Consider the following 20149-nt stretch of genomic DNA (forward strand, 5'->3'; position numbering starts at 1 on the left):
CACATTCCAAAGACGTGCGGGTTTGTAGATTAATTGACTTCTGTGAATTGGCCCTAGTGTGTAGGATAGAACTAGTGTATGGGGTGATTGTTGGCCGGCGAGGACTCGGTGGGCTGAAGGGCCTGTTTCCATGCTGTATCTCTAAACTAAACTAGTCTATAAATTTCCAATGTTACAGAATTCAACCTGATGATTGAATTTAAACATGCCTTAAGCAAATTAACTTCCACCAAAAAAGATATGAACTTCAGCCACAATAGGAGTGCAGTTGTTTAGTTTATTATTGTCACGTGTACAGATGTGCAATGATAAGCTTTTTGTTGGATGCGATCCAGTTGTTTGCGGTGGGTTGCAATGCAACAACCTGTTTAGCTGCATTTTGCAATTGTGCTTAGTTTCATTTTATATTTTTTTAATTACTTCTGGGTTGAGCACATTGATGGCAATTGTAGCATTTTCTTGTCAATCCCCAACTATCCCCTGAATCGGAGAGTTAGTTGAATCTCAACCACAAGGGTGGGGCTGGTGGGTGTGTGGAACGAGCTGCCAGAGGAGGTAGTGGAGGCAGAGACTGTAGCAACATTTAAGAACCAATTAGATAGGCACATGGATAGGGCAGGTTTGGAGGGATATGGGCCAAATCCAGGCAGGTGGGTCTCGTGTAGATAAAACATGTTGGTAGTGTGGGCAAGTTAGGCCGAAGAGCCTGTTTAGTGCTATGTGACTCTATGACACATGATTGGGTCTGAAGCTGCGCTTGGGTCAAGCTTGGGGTGGGAGGTAGTCTTCCTTTCTTGAGCACTAGTTCTATCCTACACACTAGGGACAATATTTCACAGAAGCCAATTAATCTACAAAACCTGCACATCGTTAGAATGTGGGAGGAAGCCGGAGCGCCCAGCAGAGGCCCACGCGGTCACGGGGAGAACGTACAAACTCCGTACAGACCGCACCCAAGGTCAGGATCGAACCTGGGTCTCTGGTGCTGTGAGGCTGCAACACTACCTCCATGGCGCTGTTCCGCCCCATGTCATGAAAGGTTTTTTTTGCTGCAGATTCTCCAGCATAGTGAAGCTTGGCTCTCTTATTCCTTTTGTTTACAGACCACAAATAAAAAAGGAAAGGAAGCGTTTCACACGGCAGAGACCTTCATCTTGGCCACAGGAGAGCGTCCTCGCTACCTGGGGGTTGCTGGTGATAAGGAGTATTGCATCACCAGGTACTCATCACTTTCTCTCTCCCCTTGCGCTTGTGATCATTTTCAGCGGGCCAGGTGACGGCTGTGGGCGGCGAGTGTTTCAGGTCCACTCTTCATTACCGCCTTGAGCCGCAACATTAACTTCTTCGCTTTCCACAGGTGCTGACTAACCTGCCGAGTGTTTCCAGCAATTGCTTTGTTAAGTCTGCAATCTTAAAACCCTTCTACCTACCTCACTGGGGACCCTCGGACTATCTTTAAATCGCACTTTACAGGCTCTATCATGCACCAAATGTAATTCCCTTTACCCTGTACCTCTACATTGTGGTCGCTCAATTGTAATCATGTATTGTCTTTCTGCTGACTGGTTAGCACGCAACAAATGCTTTCACTGTATACAAGACAATAAACTAAACTACACTAAGGGGGCTTTCTGTGTGTATGTTGATCACCTATTTGCAAGTGTATTTTGTATCTGTCTTAGACTTCACCTCGCATCTTTTTCTCTATTCTCTCTGGCCTGTGTCCAACCTTCTGCCCATCAAAAGGCTCCCTTGCCTGTATCCACCTATCCACCCGCCTCCTCCTTTCCCCTCCTCTCCCCACACCTGTATCCACCTATCCACCGCCCCCCCCTCTCCCCACACCTGTATCCACCTATCACTTGCCAGTCTTTGTCCAGCCTCTCCACCCTTCCAGCTTTCTCTCTCTCTTCAACCCTCCCTCCCCACCACAATCAGACTGAACAAGGGTCCCGACCTGCCCATGTTCTCCAGAGATGCTGCCTGACCCGATGATTTACTCCAACACTTTGTGTCTTTTTGTTTGAACTTTGTCTTGCAACTTTGTTTTATGCCTGATGTTTATGAAGAGTGTTGTTCATAAAAATGCGCGTTGTGAAATGTGGAACTGATGATTTTCCCCGTCTGCTTGAACGCTGATTCCAGTGATGACCTCTTCTCGCTTCCCTACTGTCCCGGGAAGACTTTGGTGGTCGGCGCATCCTACGTCGCGCTGGAGTGCGCTGGGTTTCTGGCGGGACTTGGGCTGGATGTGACCGTCATGGTCCGTTCCATCCTTCTGCGTGGCTTCGATCAGCAACTGGCAAACCTGATTGGGGACCACATGGAGTCCCACGGAGTTAAATTCCTTCGCCAGTTTGTGCCGTCCAAGGTGAGCGCAAATCCTTTTCTCCACGAGCAGCAGTTCCACTTTACAACCAAAAGTCTGTAGCTGCTTTTTACTCTGGTACTTTACTTCCACAAGTTTAAATTATAATGTTTTATTTTTAATTGTCTGCTGTATATGGTGTTTTTATCCATTTGCGAGCAAAGCACCAAGGCAAATTCCTTGTATGTATGTATACATACTTGGCCAATAAAATGATCATTCACATTTTTTTAATCCATTCATCATTCATTCATCTATGGGATGTGTGTGTGGGTTGCTACGGTTAATTTTGTTTAGAGACACCGCATGGAAAGGGGCCCTACAGCCCAACGGGTCCACGCCGACCAACAATCACCCCGTACACTAGCTCTATCCTCCACTCTAGGGGCAATTTACAGAAGCCAATTAACCTACAAACCCGCAAGTCTTTGGAGTGTGGGAGGAAACTGGAGATCCCGGAGAAAACCCACGCGGTCACGAGGAGATCGTGCAAACTCCAAACAGACAACACCCGTGGTTTAGTTTAGAGATACAGCATAGAGACAGGCCCTTCGGCCCACCAAGTCCACAGCCACCTCCGCCACCCGTTCACATTAGTTCTATGTTATCCCACTCTCTCATCTCTCCCTACACACTAGGGGACAATTTACTGAGACCAATTACCCTACAGACCCGCACATCTTTGGGATGTGGGAGGACACCTAGGCGATCACAGGGAGAACATGCAAACTCCACTGAGACAGCAGCCGAAGTTAGGATCAAACCCTGGTCTCTTGCTGTGAGGCAGTAACTCTACCAGCTGTGCCACTGTACCACCCCTTGTGAAACTCAACACCAAAAGTAAAGCATAATTCCTGAATTAAGAGAATTTGATTTTGTGTGATTCCATTGGCTTTACTTTAGACCCAGTGTCAAATGTTATTTATCATGTATCAGGTTTATTATTTGCCCATGTAACTGAGGTAAAGTGAAAAGCTTTATTTTGCAATCTATCCAAACGGATCAGATATACCACAGATAAATACACCCGTCAAACTCGAGTATAATAGATACAGCAAAGGGGAAATGTAGAGTGCAGAATATACTTGGCATTGGAGCACACTGGCCAGTTCACATTAGTTCTGTTATCCCACTTACCCATTTATTCCCTGACTGAATCAGTTTGAGCTCGTGTACAAAGACATGCAGGTTTCTAGGTTAAATAGCTTCATTAAATGTTGTAGGATGTGAAATTGGGATAACATAGACCTAGTGTACGGATGGATGATCGTCAGAGGGCATGGACTCTGTGGGCCGAAGGTACTGTTTCCATGCAGTATCTCAAAACTACAACAGATAGAGCATAGGGTAAGAAAGAGTGCAGAATATAGTTCTTTGGGTCCAATGTTCTCAATGAGGTGGAGGTGAATCGAGCAGTGACCAAGCTTATCTGAAGCCTGATACCCGAGGGGATGAAGCTGTTCCCGAGTCTGGTGGTGCGCGCTTTCAAGCTCCTGTATCTTCTGCCAGACTGGAGCAGGGAGAGGAGGAATGACCTGGGTGGGACAAGTCTTTGATTATGTTGGTTGCTTTTGGAACAGTGCTGTATTTGGTCTAACATGCATTCCTTGTGTTTGCAGATAGAAGAAGTTGAAGCGGGCACTCCAGGGAAAGTGAGAGTAACGGCTCAATCTACAGTGGGCTCGGAGACCATTGAAGGGGAATATAACACGGTAAGTGGTGAAGACTGAAGGTGTGATTGGGGCAGCGTTTGAAGGTTAAAAGAATCTTGCTTGACCTGCCAAGACTACACAGTAGCAATTGTGACCAAAGTGCCCAAAATAGCTTTAGACTTCAGACTTTAGAGATACAGCACGGAAGCAGGCTCTTTGACCTACTGAGTCTGTGCCGAACAGCGATCACCCCACACACTGGCACCATCCCACACACTAGGGTCAATTAATAGAAGCCACACAGTCACAGGGAGAATGTGCAAACTTCACAAAGACAGCACCAGTGATCAGGATCGAAACAGGGTTACTAGAGCTGTGAGGCAGCAGCTCTACCAGCTGCACCTCTCTGCCAATGTCTACAGCCCCTAGAACATAGAACACTACAGGCCCTCCAGGCAGCTGTGTGTGTACTGAACATGATGCCAAGACCAACTCTTGCCTACCTTCACTTTATCCCTGTCCCCTCGTTCCCTGCATATTGCTTGAGTTAAGAATCTTTTACCCTTGTTCTAAATAGCATAATATAATGGATGTAATAAAATGATTCTAGGTTTGACCCATGTCTCCGTATCCTGCTGGCAATAACTGGAACAGCAATCTCTGGGACTCAACACAGAATCTACCCATTAAAACTAATGGCTGAAAGAATAGGACTAGGAATACTCTATTGGCACCGTGAGATTACTTGCTTGTATACACAATGTATACAAATGGCATCCAACTACAACTAGGAGCTGGCAAAGTTACAAAGCACGCCAGCTCCTCCTTTTTTCCCCCCCCCCCCCCCCCCCCCATGCCGGGTCCCCATTGTCCATCCCCCCCCCCCCCTCCCCCCCCCCCCCCCCCCCCCCCCCCCCCCCCATTGTCCCTTGTTCCCCCCCACATCCCCCAAGGCAGCCCCCCCCTACACCGGATTCTCCATTTGCCTCCCCTGCTGCTGTGCATTGGGTTGGGTAATGCTGCACACTATTTATGAAGGTGAAAGACTGTGTAACAATGTGGAAAAAGCCCACTGAGCACGCTGAGCTGCGATCCCCCCATACTCTAGTTTTGTGTTACACACTAGGGGGAATTTTACAGAAACCAAATAAGCTACAAACCTGCAAGTTTAGTTTACAGACACAGCACAGAATCGGGGCCCTTTGGCTCAACAAGTCAGTGTCGACCAGCAATCCCCATAACCAATCCTACACACCAGGGACAATTTACAACTTTTACCAAAGCCAAATGAACATTCTAGCCTGTACGTCTTTGGAGTGTGGGGGGGAGAAACCCGGAGAAAACCCAAGCGATTATAGGGAGAATGTACAAACTCTGTACAGGGAGTACCCCTTAGTCAGGATGGAACCCGGGTCTCTGGCGCTGTGAGGCAGCAACACCACCACTGTGCCGCCCAGGGGCAAAGTTGTTGGAAAGTCGCCCTTGCTGAGGAATGTTCTAACTAAAGCTTGTTCTGCTTTGACAGGTTTTGTTAGCGATTGGAAGAAATGCTTGCACTAAAAATATTGGCTTGGATAAAGTGGGAGTAAAAGTGAACGCAAGGTAAGCAGACTGTGCCTGGAATGTTTAAGCAGCCGACTGCCAGCGTTAAAGTGGTGCAATGGGTAGAGCCGCTCCCTCGCAGCTCCAAAGAATGGGGTTCGATCCTGACCTCGGGTGCTGCCTGTGCATGGTCTCCCTGTCACCACACGGCTTTCCTCTGGATTCCTCCCACATCCCAACGACATGTGGGTTTGTAGGTTAACTGGCCTCTGTAAATTGTCCCTTGTTATGTAGGATAGAACCAGTGTGCAGGTGATTGCTGGTTGGGGCCGACGTAGTGGGCCGAGGATCCTGTTTCCACGCTGTATCTCTACTCTAACGTGGTGCCTGACCCACATTTTGTGATATTCCATCATTTTGTGTCTCTCTTTGCTAAAAACATAAGTGATTGGAGTAGAATTAGGCTATTTGGCCCATTAAGTCTACTCCACCATTCAATCTTGGCTGATCTATCTCTCCCAGTTAAGCCCATTCTCCTGCCTTCTCCCCATAACTCTTGACATATATACTAATCAAGATTCTATTTATCACTGCATTAAAAATATCCATTGACTTGGCCTCCACAGCCTTCTGTGGCAATGAATTCTACACATTCACCAGCGTCTGCAGCTCATTTTTCTTCCATCTGTTTAGGTCGGGTTGCATTCCTGTCGATGACAACGAACAAACAAGTGTACCGTACATCTACGCCATTGGTGACATACTGGATGGCAAGTTGCAGCTCACTCCGGTGGCCATCCAGGCTGGTCGCTTGCTTGCCAAGAGGCTGTATGGAGGCTCCACTGTCCAGGTAACAAGAAGCAGCATGTGTAGATAAGTGGTAAAGAGGGCTTGTGGTACATGCTTGCCTTCACTGGTCTCGTCATTGAGCATAAGAGTCAGGGGGTCGTGATGCAGCTTTGTAGGACTTTGGTTCGGCTGCATCTAGAGCATTGCTTGCAGTTCCCATCGCCCCACTGAAAGAAGGATGTGGAGGTTTGGAAAGGGTGCAGAGGAGGTTTATTAGAACGATGCCTGGATCAGGAGGGTATTATCCACAAGGAGAGGTTGGAGAGACTGGGATTGTGTTCTCGGATATGCTGCGAGGGAGACCTGAGACGTTGTATGTGACAATGTGTAAGTGACAAAAAGCTGGAGAAAATAAGGAGACGTAAGGGTATCTGATATGGGGAGAAGAGGAATGAAATGCAAATAAAAGATGAGAAAGCCAAACATTTGGAGAGCAGTAACAGGATCGGTCTGAGTCAGCATGGATTTACGAAGGGCGAAATCATGCTTGACTAATCTTCTGGAATTTTTTGAAGATGTAACTAGGAAAATGGACAAGAGAGAGCCAGTGGATGTAGTGTACCTGGACATTCAGAAAGCATTTGATAAGGTCCCACATAGGAGATTAGTGGGCAAAAGCAGGGCACATGGTATTGGGGGTAGAGTGCTGACATGGATAGAGAAGTGGTTGGCAGACAGGAAACAAAGAGTAGGGATTAACGGGTCCCTTTCAGAATGGCAGGCAGTAACAAGTGGAGTACCTCAAGACTCGGTGCTAAACCCCAGCTATTTTCAATATGCATCAATGATTTGGATGAAGGGATTCAAAGTAACATTAGCAAATTTCAAGTCCAGTCAAATCAAGTCAGGTTTATTCGTCACCTACACATACGAGATGTGCATTGAAATTAAAAGTGGCAATGCTTGTGGATTGTGCAAAAAAACTACAAAACAGAATGGAACAGAATCACATATTCACATATTACATATTTGTGGGAGGAAAAAAACAGCAATTTTAAAAAGACACCACACAGCAGTAGAATGGTACAGTAAAGTTAGTCCCTGGTGAGATAGGAGTTTACAGTCCTAATGGCCTCCGGGAAAAAACTTTTTCTCATCCTCTCCGTTTTCACAGCATGGCAACGGAGGCGTTTGCCTGACCGTATCAGCTGGAACAGTCCGTTGCTGGGGTGGAAGGGGTTTCCCATGATCTTGTTGGCTCTGGAGTTGATTTATAGTTCCTGCAGGGGGGCGAGTGTAGTTCCCATAATGCGTTCGGCTGAACGCACTACTCTCTGCAGAGCCGTCTTGTCCTCTGCAGTTCCCAAACCAAATTGTGATGTTTCCGGACAAGATGCTTTCCACAGCTGCTGAGTAGAAGCACTGGAGGATCCTCAGAGACACTCTGAATTTCCTCGATTGCCTAGGATGGTATAGGCGCTGCCTTGCCTTACTCATCAGTGCTGCAGCGTGTGATGTTCATGTCAGATCCTCTGAGATGTGGACTCCCAGGTTTTCAAAGCAGATGACACAAAGCTGGGTGGCAGTGTGAACTGTGATGAGGATGCTATGAGAATGCAGGGTGACTTGGACAGGTTGGGTGAGTGGGCAGATACATGGCAGATTAAGTTTAATGCGGATAAATGTGAGGTTATCCACTTTGATAGCAAAAACAGGAAGGCAGATTACTATCTTAATGGCGTCAAGTTTGGAAAAGGGGAAGTACAACGGGATCTGGGGGTCCTTGTACATCAGTCTATGAAAGTAAGCATGCAGGTACAGCAGGCAGTGAAGAAAGCAAATGGCACGTTGGCCTTTATAACAAGAGGAATCGAATGTAGGTGCAAAAATGTCCTTCTGCAGTTGTACAGAGCCCTAATGAGACTACACCTGGAGTATTGTGTGCAGTTTTGGTCCCCTAATTTGAGGAAGGACATTCTTGCTATTGAGGGAGCGCAGCGTAGGTTTACAAGGTTAATTCCCGGGATGGCGGGACTGTCGTATGCTGAGAGAATGGAGTGGCTGGGCTTGTGCACTCTGGAGTTTAGAAGGATGGGAGGGGATCTAATTGAAACATATAAGAGTGTTAAGGGGTTGGACACGCTAGAGGCAGGAAACATGTTCCCGATGTTGGGGGAGTCCAGAACCACGGACCACAGTTTAAGAATAAGGAGTAAGCCATTTAGAATGGAAACGAGGAAAACACTTTTTCTCATAGAGTGGTGAGTCTGTGGAATTCCCTGCCTCAGGGTGGTGGAGGCAGGTTCTCTGAATGCTTTCAAGAGAGAGCTAGATAGGGCTCTTAAAAATAGCGGAGTCGGGGATATGGGGAGGAGGCAGGAACAGGGTACTGATTGGAGATGATCAGCCATGATCACATTGAATGGCGGTGCGGGCTCGAAGGGCCGGATGGCCTACTCCTGCACCTATTGTCTATTGCCAGAGGGAGGGATATAGTGGAAGGGAGGTGGGGAAAAGAAATGATTTTGGATGCATGTTTGGAGACATGAAAAAGTCTGCTTTGGAGTTGGCATGATCTCCCAGTATTCATTTTTCTGATGATAATGCCCAACAGTGTGACTATGTCAATGTGCCCACCACTGTCTTCACTCCCTTGGAATACGGAGCCTGCGGTCTTTCGGAAGAAGTGGCTTTGGAAAAGTACGGAGAAGGTAATTTGGAGGTGAGTCAAGAAGTTGCAATGATTTCATCAGCAGTATATGAGCACGGTACTGCCTGTCCCTATTCACCCACAGTACGATCAGAAAGCTCCCTTGTTCAAGACAAGCTTGATTGTCTCGATTTCAAGCTGGTTGTGATGGAGACAAACTTTAATTTAATTTTGGTTGAACTTAAATTGGTTCTGGTTTAACTTATTGTTGGGAGGCAGCAGCAGTAGAGTTGCTACCTCACAGCGACAGAGATCCGGGTTCGATCCTGACTAAGGGTATTGTCCGTATGGAGTTTGTACGTTCTCCCTGTTACTGCGTGTGTTGTCCCTGGATGCTCCAGTTTCCTCCCACACTCAAAAGACGTGCAGGTTTGTAGGTTAATTAGCTTTGGTAAAATCTGAAATTGTCCTTGGTGTTAGTGTATGGGGTATTGGGTCGGCATGGACTCAGTGGGCTGAAGGGCCTGTTTTGGCGTGGTGTCTCTGAAGTCTAAATTGAAGATTACCCATGTAGAATTTCTCAAAACAAAATTTGTTGTCCATAATTAGTCACAGAGTCATACAGTGTGGAAATGGGCCCATCAGCCCAATTTGCCCATACTAGCCAACATGTCCCATCTATACAAGTCTCTCCTGCCTTGCGTTTGGCCCATAACCCTCTAAACCTGTCCTATCCATCTACCTGTCCAAATATGATTCTAATAAAATAACCATTGTCATCATGCAGCCACTCAATGTTGGATGGTCTGCCTCATAGCTTTATATTTTTTATCTTTCTTTTTAGATCTATCACAGTTACTATTGGCCGTTGGAATGGACCGTCCCATCAAGAGATAACAACAAATGTTATGCCAAGATTGTTTGCAACAAGCAAGATCATGTATGTATTTTCTAACCTTTTTTTTCCAAAAATAAACTTGCAACCAGATAAAAGTTGCCTTTGATGATCTGATTAACTAGAGTGATGGCATTAGGTTTTTATAGGGTTGCAAGATCTTGGTTCATAACAGGAATATGTTTTCATCTTGCCATCAGGGGCTGGTGAGATTGTGACCAGCATTCTTTGCCCGCATCAATTTTGCTGCATTTTGAGAACTTCTCTGGGTATGCTTTCACTTTGGGAAGCTGAGCCAAGTTGAAGTTCAAACGTGTTCGGGCTACCATCGAGAATGGAGCGGTGTTTCCTGTCGGGACCGGCCGGGACTACAGCTTCGGCGGCGGCGCAGCGCTGGGATACCATCATGGAGCGGGTGATGCCTTACCGGGTCACCGTGCGGTAAGCTCCAGAGCGCTGTGGCCGCCGACTCCCAACCTCTCGGAGCTGTGGCTGCGGGAGTCCTGCCACGGGCGGCGCTGGATTTGGAGCGCCGCGGAGCCTGGGATCGATTTCGCCTGGGTCGGAGCTCCAACCAGCGCGGCCTGAGGACTACGAGTGCCCCGGTCTCCGGGGAGGAGGCAGCCGCTCCAGGCTTTCCAAGCCGCTGAGGAATGTTTCACCCGACGCCGGAGTTCCATCTTCACGGCAAGAGGGCCCTGAAAATTATCGGACTGGCTGCAAGGCCACAAATGGGCCCCGACCTCGGGTGTTTCAGAGGAAGAGGACTTAACTTTCTGGTGCCTTTCCCCACAGTGGAAATGTTTGATTCTGCTGTGGGGGGGCGTTTGTGTTGAACTCTATAATGTGTTATGTCCATTTTTTTAACCTTTTTCTATGGTTTGTATGGAAACATTATTTATTTTCTGTAAAGCACTTTGGTGTCAATGCGAGTTGACTTAAAACGTGCTATATAAATAAAACTTACTTACTAAACCTGATTATGGAGCTGCAACCTGATAATAAGATATAGGAGCAGAATTAGGCCATTCAGCCCATCCAGTCTGCTTCCCCCATTTGATTTTGGCTGATTTATTTATCCCTCCGAACCCCCTTCTCCTTGTAAATCTTGACACCCTTACAAATCAACAAAATCAATCTCTGCTCTAAAAGTACCCAATGATGGCCCCCACAGCCACTGTGGCAATGAATTCCACAGATTCACCACCCTCTGACTAAAGAAATTCCTTCTTGTCCCCATTCTAAAGGTACATCCTTTTATTCTGAGGCTGTGCCCTCTGGTCCTAGACTCTCCCACTAGTGGAAACATCCTCTCCACATTCACTCTATCCAGGCCTTTCCCTATTTGGTAAGTTTTAATGAGGTTGCCCCTCTTCCTTCCAAACTCCAGCAAGCACAGCCTTCTAAAATTGTAAATTGTCCCTAGCATGTAGGATAGTGCCAGTGTATGGGGTGATCGCTGGTCATCCTCGACTTGGTGGGCCAAAGAGCCTGTTTCATTGCTGTATCTCAAATGTTTCCAGGAAGTGCACAAACTCTGTATACAGACAGCACCCGTAGCTAGGATCAAACCCTGGGTCTCCGGCGCTGTGAGGCAGCAACTCTACCGTTGTGCTGCTCAAATAAGATACCACTATTTGGACTGTAAACCCATTGGTTTCAGTACTGTGGCTGTTACCTTACCCAAGATGGTGGGGAGGAAGATAAACCTGTGGCTTTATAATGCTTGAAGGTGGAACCAGCCCACGGGTTGAATTGCTGTATTCTGTCTTTCAGGAGCGGGTCATTGGTTTCCATGTACTGGGCCCGAATGCAGGAGAAATCACACAAGGGTTTGGTGCAGCAATGAAGTGTGGAATAACCAAGGAGCAGTTGGACAGCACCATAGGAATTCACCCAGTCTGTGCTGAGGTAACGTGCACGCTAACTGTCGCCTTGAGGCACTGGTTTAATGTATGTTTATGTCAATAATTGAGTTTATTGTCACGTGCACCGAGTTACAGTGAAAAGCTTTTTGTTGCGTGCTATCCCGTCAGCAGAATGACTATCTCAGCCCCAAGTCTACATTCAGACAGCTGCATGAATCTGACTCTTTTAGTTTAGTTTCTTGTCACGTGTACTGAGGCAAACAGAGGAAAGCTTTACAGTCGCAGGGGGGGAACATGCAAGTTCCACACAGACGGAGGTTGGGATTGAACCTTGCTTAACAGAGCTGTGAAACGGTACTAGTATTTGCTGATCCACTGTGCTGCCTGTATTGTGCCAGATCTTAAGCCAGGCGACACGGTGGTGCAGCGGTAGAGTTGCTCCCCTGCAGTGCCAGAGACCCGGGTTCGATCCTGACCTTGGCTGCTGTTTGTATGGAGTTTGTTTTTTTTTTTTTTTTTTTTTTTTTTTTTTATTTTTATTAGAAGTACGGTAAATTACAATTCTACACAACACATATATCTTGATACATTTTTTATACCGCTTCATTTTTTTTTTTTTTTAGAGCTTTAAGAAAAAAGTAGAAATTAGGAAAGTAAAGAAAGTGCAAGAGAATCGTGCAGTGCGAGAGTGTAAGGAAAAGAAAGCCCCTTAGGAAAGAAGTTAGAGAAGGAAGTAAAGTGAGAAAATAGACCCTAGAAAGGAAAGAAGGAGAAAGTAGAAACAATCGCTCTATTATAACATTAAACTCCGCAGAGAGGGGACTACCAACCAAGTCTGTTTTTGTTATTTTACCTCCCGTTATCAGGTCCTGATTCCGCTTATTTATATATTTGTTTTTTTTAGATTACTATTGCACCTCATACTTGTAATAGGTCCAGAAACATAGACCACGTCTTTTGAAATTGGTCTGCTTTACCTGCTAGGAGGAATCTCATCTCTTCCAGGTGTAATGTTTCAAACATATTTGATATCCACATTTTTATTGTTGGTGTTGGCGCATTTTTCCAGAATTTAAGTATAAGCTTTTTTCCCATTATTAGCCCGTAATTAAATAAATTCTTCTGAAACACGTTTAATTCAGGGTTATCTTCCGATATTCCGAAGATAATCCATTCTGGTTTTGGTACCAGTTTTATTTTGATCAATTTTGAAAAAATATCAAATATTTCATACCAGAATTTTTGGATTTTTGTACAAAAAACAAAAGAGTGCGCTATGGTAGCTTCTTGACATAGGCATTTATCACAGATTGGTGAAACATTAGGGAAGATTTTATTTGTATGGAGTTTGTATGTTCTCCCCTTGAACACATGGGTTTTCTCGGTGTTCTCCCGTTTCCTTCCACGTTCAAAGGACGTACAGGTTTGTAGGCAACTTGGCTTCAGTAAAATTGTAAATTGTCCCTAATGTGTGTAGGATAGTGGTAGTATGGGGGGATCGCTGGTCGGCCTGGACTCGGTGGGCCACAGTGCTGTTTACACACTGTATCTTTAAACTAAATGAATGCACGGGTGATCGTTTGTCAACACGGACTTGGTGGGCCGAAGGGCCTGTTTCCTCGCTGTATCTCCAATCTAAGCTGTTAAAATTCAAAGCACAGTAGCATCATAAAGTTGAAGTGCAATACTTAATGTCTAACATCTGAGGTTCACCATGCTGTAGTAATTAACTGGTTTGAGCCTGAATATTTATATCTCTGCAATTGTGCAGATGCTGTTTTGAGTAAATTTTAATGATTCAATTAACAAATTTTGCGTCTCAGCCACTTGAAATTAGATTGTGTTGTGAAGAAATAGATTGCTCGGCCGCGGTAGAAGATGTTTTGCCACGTTAGCTATGTTAAATAAATTAATTTTATTCTTTTCTTGGGAGTTTTACTTTGAAGAACACTTGTTGAGTGTTTTATTTATTTTTTTTGTCTGCCATCAAAAGGCTGCCACTGTTTGGTTTCCATAAACTATTTCCTTCTCACAAGACCCGCTCTAAAAATAACTTGTCCAAGCAAGGTAGAAAATACTGCTGGTGGCGTCTTGTGTTTAAAAGTTGCTGGACTAAAGGGGTCGTAGAATCAGAGTAACTTAGCATGACAACAGCCAAACGCATCCATGCAGACCAAGATTGATTTAGGTCATTAAGCTGGGAAGGGTTCAGAAAAGGACAGCTCACAGTGATGCAGCAGTAGAGTCCCTGCCTTACAGCCCCAGAGACCCAGGATCGATCCTGACTATGAATGCTGTCTGTGTGGAGTTTGTACGTTCTCCCTGTGACCACATTGGTTTTCCCCGGGTGCTCCAGTTTCCACCCACACTCCAAGGACATGCAGGTTTGTAGGTTAATTGACTTCAATAAAAAAATTCCCGTGTGTGCGTGTGTGTGTGTGTGTATGTTAATGTACAGGATGATCGCTGGTTGGAGCAGACTCTGAGGGCTGAAGGACATGGTTCTGCGATGTACGTCTAAACTCTGAAGGAACTGCCCAACCTGTCCATGCCAACCATGATGCCTTCTGTCATTAAGCTGAAATAGGTCAAGAAAACATTTCATGTGGATGTTTACATGGATAGGAAAGATTCGGAAGCTGCTTTACAGCGCCAGAGTCCTGGGTTCGATCCTGACTACGGGTGTTGTCTGTACGGAGTTTTGTACGTGACCTGCATGGGTTTCCTCCAAGAGCTCCGGTTTCCTCCCACTTCAAAAACGTATAGGTTTGTAGGCTAATTGGCTTGGTGAAATTGTAAATTGACCCTGGTATGTAGGATGATGTTGATGTGTGGGTATTGTTGGTCGGCATGGACTCGATGGGCCGAAGGGTCTGTTTCCATGCGGTATCTCTAAACTAAACATGGGACTAGACTATTGGCTTGAATACTGCTTCTTGCAGGATGCACAGGAGACTGCAGCTGCTGCAATCTAGAGCAAATTAAAAACTGCTGGAGGAACTTTGGGTTGGGCAGCATAGGCCGAATGGCCTAATTCTTCTCCTGTGCCTTCTGATCCTAATTAGAAGCCAGGTAAATATAGTGGAGGAAAGATCAGTTGGTTATCATGTGATTGGATGAACTTGGGGTAGAATCCTATCACCGGCTGGAGAGTGGTCTTGACCTCCCATCTACCCCATTGGAGGCCCTCGGACTATCTTTAATCAGGCTTTACTGGACTTTATCTTGCACAATACGTTATTCCCGTTATCCTGTATCTGTACACTGTGGATGGCTTGATTGTTATCACGTATAATCTTTCCACTGATAGAATAGCACTCATCAAAACACTTTTCACTAGTTTAGTATGGGAGTTTAACTAAACTAACCAGTGGAGAGCTTTTGGATGCGTGCTATCCAGTCAGTGAAAAGACTATACATGATTACAATCAAGTACCATGTACCTCGGTACACATGACAATAATAATGAACTAACCTAAAGAAGGTTGGAAAGTACAACCAGTTGGGCTGAATGGCCTGTCTGTATGGAGACAGCCTCTTTAGAAGCTTTATTCTATGGGCATCTTAGGTTCTGGATGAAAATAGGATATTATTGTCCATTTTGTTTCATTAATCACTTGCAATTGATTTTTTTTAGGTATTCACCACACTAACAGTCACAAAACAATCTGGGGCAAATGCTCAACTCTCTGGTTGCTGAGGTTAGTCCCTGCTGTTGTCACAGTTGCTGTACTGGTTCACTACATCACTAACTCCCACTGTCCGGTCTGAAGCCTTCGTTTAGAGACGCCATCCATCCTCCCCTCCACAGGAGAGGTGTTCTTCAGGAACACTCGCAGGCTCTCTTGACAGTGAGATGATGTGGGTGCCATCGACAGCCAGTGCAACGGCAGGGTTACTCCTTGTTTTTTAAAGCGAGATGATGCATTGTAGAGCCTCAACCTGATGCTGTTATGAAGTCCCGGCCTGGAACCATTTTCACATGGAAGGCTGTGATGGAAAACTACAAGCAAACATCTTGCAACTCTCAGCGATTCACGAGCATGGTCTTCCAACACCATTCAAACACAGACCAAAATCAGAAGCAGAAAAAAAAACTTGTGTTTTGTGTCATCTGCAGTTTTTGTGTATTCCTTATCAAATTATGGAAATTCCGTTTTTATAATCATCCTGCACACTTCTACCACCTCGTTGGGTGTGAGTGAACTTTTTTGTATGAATTGTTTTATCATTAAAACATTATATATTTTGCTCTAGTTCTTTGAGTGCAGAATAATGTAGTTGCATTTATTTAATCTGTGCCTCGGTTTGATCTATTGCCTGTGGCCGGCCAGTTCCAGGTCATCTTTTCCCCCATTCAGACAGTGTAAAACAATCTACTGTACCGATTATAGACAGAAAATGTCGTAGTAACTCAGCAGTAACTCTGGAGAAAGTAATGGGTGACGTTTCAGGTCGAGACCCCTCATCAGACTGAGATTACTGACTAAGACTGTACCTGTTATTGCTCTCCACGGCCTAATGTCAATTTGATCCCCAATGTTTGCACGTTACTTTTGTGGGTCAGTCCGTAAAGATGGACCATAAGTGGATCTCTTCCCTTGCACATTCCTCGCATCATTGCAACCTCAGACTCTGTGATACAGTATCTTTCTTCTATCATTCTCCAGCAAAGAAATCCTCCCTGATACAACCTTCAATGACTGAATCTTCACTTTCTCTTATAGAAATGACTTTGGTTGTTGGACTTGCAAGTAAGTGGAGGTTCACGGTTTGCACCTATACCAGAGTGATCTTAAACGGTTCGTACCTATGCTAAAGTTGTGGTAAATCTGCACTTTTAGACTGGCCACAGTCTGGAGCATCAGGACATTCTAAGCGGTAAATGTAGTCTCAGGGTCTCGCTTAAGAACTGCTCAGTAAATGTTGAACCGTTTTGTTTGCTGGTTGGGCTGTTGTCAATTCTGCCTTTGGGAAGCTAACTTTCTGCAAGCTCTTGACTTGGAGTCCAGGACTGCGCAGGTTGAACCACTTTGTACTGAGGTATGATTCTGTGCTTGGAGCTAGTGTATCATTCCTTTACAATGTTCTGCCTGAATTGTTCTGGTGAAAATTAATTTCTCCCCACAGCCCTGTTTGGATTATGAATTCTCCAATCCATTGTACTTAACACAATCCTTCAATCACTGGCTTATTGCATTTGGCGCTGGCAGCTTGAATGTTCTTAACGCATTGCCTGACCGTCCCGAAATGCACAAATCTGCCGACTGTACCTCTTAGTGGCAATGTTAATGAAATTAATGGGTTATTACTTTTTCAATAGATTGAACCCCAAACAATGTACACTAAGCCAATTTTCTATCATGATTGAAATTTCATTGTGCTATTGTTGACATTGGTTCTGAAATGAATGTGTTTGACTTTGTAGAAAAATAAAGTTGTTATTTGCTTCAAGAAATTGCAGTTGTTTTTATTGAATACAAGTTCTGCATGCAGCATGTCAGGAAGAGGGTGGCACGGTGGTGCTGAGGCAGTGTTGCAGCCTTACAGCGCCAGAGACCCAGATTCGACCCTGACTACGGGTGCAGACTGTATGGAGTTTGTACGTTCTCCCCGTGGGAGAGTGGGATAACATAGACCTAATGTGAATGGGTGATCGGTGGTGGTCGTGGGCAGAAGGGCCTGTTTCCATGCTCTATCTCAAAGCTAAACTAGTGTAAATGCAGTATTAGCTCCAATAATCTGGCACACATCGGACTTCATTGGCATTGGGCTGGCTATTTTTCTGGATTATTTGATGTTGCTGTTATTGCTGAATTGTTGATTCTACAATTCACATGAGGGTGTTACACAGCAGTAGAATGATTCCAGTGAACCGGGACGGCACCGTGGTGGAACGCTAGAGTTGTTGCTTCACAGCGCCAGAGACCCGGGCGGTGCTGGCTCGCAGGGCCGATTGTCCTACTCCTGCACCTATTGTCTTTTGATACTATGGTCGCTGTGTATGGAGGTTGTATGCTCTCCCTGTGACCTCGTGGGTTTTCTCTGGGCATTCTGGTTTCCACCCACATTCCAAAGACTTACAGGTTTGTAGGTTAATTGGCTTCTGTAAATTGTCCCTAGTGTGTAGGACAGAATTAGTGTGCGGCTGATCGCAGTTCGACACGGACTCGGTGGACTGAAGGACCTGTTTCCACGTTACCCCTAAACTAAACTAAAAAGAGTGAATGGGATTGATGAATCGGACACTAAACTCTAAATAATCTGATGACAATATAATGAGCACATTTCCTGGGTGATTTGCTTTAAACTTACTCCAATTCTGAATTTCACCTTTTTTCTTTGTAATGTCAAATTAATTTTTTTGGTGTTATTTTTCCCTTTGGCCAATTAAAGGTGATAACTTTTTCTGGTGGGGAGAGGAAAAATCGAAGACGTCTTCATGTCCTGCAATGGCATGAGCCACTTTCAGGTGCTGAGTCCAGGTGCCTGGTTAAGTGTACGCTATGCAGTGTATAATTAACAAGTGTTGTAATCCAGGGCCAGACCCTTGCATGAATGGCAGGGGAGTGTATTGGAGCAGAGGAATCTAGGAGTGCAGGGATATATTTCCCTGAAATTGCCATCACAGTGTGCTCAAGGATGCTTTCGGTACATTGGCCTTCATCAGTTAGGCTATTGAGTGTGGACGTTATGATGTTTTAGTTATACAACATGTTGGTGAGGTCATGTTTGGAGTATTGAGTTCAGTTTTGGTCACCCTTCTATGGGAAGGATGTTGTTGAGCAGGAGAGAATGCAGAGAAAGGCACAACATGCTGGAGTTCTGAAGAAGGGTCCCGACCGATAATGTCGCCCATCCTTTTTCTCCAGAGATGCTGCCTGACCCACTGAGTTACTCCCTCTTAGCTATATTTAAGAGGGAGTTAGATGTGGCTAAGGGGATCAGGGGGTATGGAGAGAAGGCAGGTACGGGATACTGAGTTTGATGATCAGCCATGATCATATTGAATGGCGCTGCAGGCTCGAAGGGCCGAATGGCCTACTCCTGCACCTAATTTCTATGTTTCTATGTTTCTATGTTACTCAAGCACTTTGTGTCTATATCTTTGGACTAAACCAGTTTCTGCAATTCTGTGTTTCAGCTAAACGATAAAGTTCAGTTGTTCAGCATTAGTTAAATTGATTGAGGTATAAATATCGACTGAGCCACAGAATAGGCTCATGGTTCAAAAGAGCATGAATGGATGATCTGAAACAGACACAAAATGCAGGAGTAACTCAGCAGGTAGTCAACATCTCTGGAGAAAACGGATAGGTGACAAAGTCTGAAGAAGGGTCCCAATCCAAAACATCAACTATCCACGTTCTCTGGAGATGTTACCTGACCCACTGAGTTACTCCAGCACTTTGTGTCCTTTTGCTTTGTCAACCAGCATCTGTAGTTGTTTCCATGAATGCATGATCCTTATTTGAGTAGAGGTTTCAATATGTTGTGTAGGAAGGAACCGCAGATGCTGGTTTACACTGAAGGTAGACGCATTCAATATGTTAGTCGTACAGCGTGGAAACGGGCCCTTCGGCCCGACTTGCCCAGACCGACCAACATGTCCCATCTACGCTGGTCCCACCTGCCAGCGTTTGGCCCATATCCCTCTAAACCTGTCCTATCCATGTAACTGTCTAATTGCTTCTAAAACATTGCAATAGTCCATGCCTCAATCACCTCCTCTGGCATCTCATTCCATACGCCCACCACTCTTTGTGTGAAAAGTGCTGGAGTAACTCGGATTCCTATTAAATCCTTCCCCCTTCACCTTAAACCTATTATTCCAGCTGTATGATTTTTGCCAGCAAGTATCCACTTTAACCACCAAAACATTCACAAAAAATCTCCAGCAAAATATGAATGAAAAAATATGCAGATGCAGTCATCATGAATATTTAAACAAGACATCCACTTTGAACAATGAGGATAAGGTGCAAAAATTATTGAGACAAAGTGCTTTAGTGTTGAATATTAATGTGGTAATTAAATAGCTAGCTATGGCAATAGAGAAATTTACTTTGCTTATTGTATAATTAAATATATCCTAATTGAAAAATGCAATAAATGCAATTTATACTTCAATAAATGATAAAGTTGACCTGTTTGATGATGTTATTATAATAAGGTATTCTGCCACATGAAAATGTCTTGCCACTTGCCTCTATAAAAAAGAAATATACAAATATTATTCATGCAAGTTAATTGTTATATAGAGAGGCATTTAATTTATTCATTGTATTTCCTTTCTTGGCATTGGAAATACAGATGAAAAATTAGAAAGGCATCCCCTGATGAAACATCCTTTGGCCAACCTCGCCCAAGTTGGCATATTGGGAT

At 44.9% G+C, this 20149-nt stretch overlaps 1 protein-coding gene across 1 annotated transcript in view; it reads left to right on the forward strand.

Annotated features, from left to right (window-relative positions):
- LOC129706373 (thioredoxin reductase 1, cytoplasmic-like) overlaps window positions 1-17222 on the forward strand; it is a 31235-nt gene extending 14013 nt beyond the window's left edge. Inside the window, exons 6-14 of the mRNA XM_055650646.1 lie at window positions 1104-1219; window positions 2146-2371; window positions 3988-4080; window positions 5546-5622; window positions 6256-6412; window positions 8966-9073; window positions 9846-9941; window positions 11673-11807; window positions 15402-17222. Coding sequence (XP_055506621.1) covers window positions 1104-1219; window positions 2146-2371; window positions 3988-4080; window positions 5546-5622; window positions 6256-6412; window positions 8966-9073; window positions 9846-9941; window positions 11673-11807; window positions 15402-15464 — 1071 coding nt within the window. The 3' untranslated portion in view covers window positions 15465-17222. The remainder of the gene's footprint in view (window positions 1-1103; window positions 1220-2145; window positions 2372-3987; window positions 4081-5545; window positions 5623-6255; window positions 6413-8965; window positions 9074-9845; window positions 9942-11672; window positions 11808-15401) is intronic.
- Window positions 17223-20149: the final 2927 nt, after the last annotated feature.

The sequence above is a fragment of the Leucoraja erinacea genome, chromosome 19 (genome assembly GCF_028641065.1).
Source record: "Leucoraja erinacea ecotype New England chromosome 19, Leri_hhj_1, whole genome shotgun sequence".
In the NCBI taxonomy this organism is placed as follows: Eukaryota; Metazoa; Chordata; class Chondrichthyes; order Rajiformes; family Rajidae; genus Leucoraja; species Leucoraja erinaceus.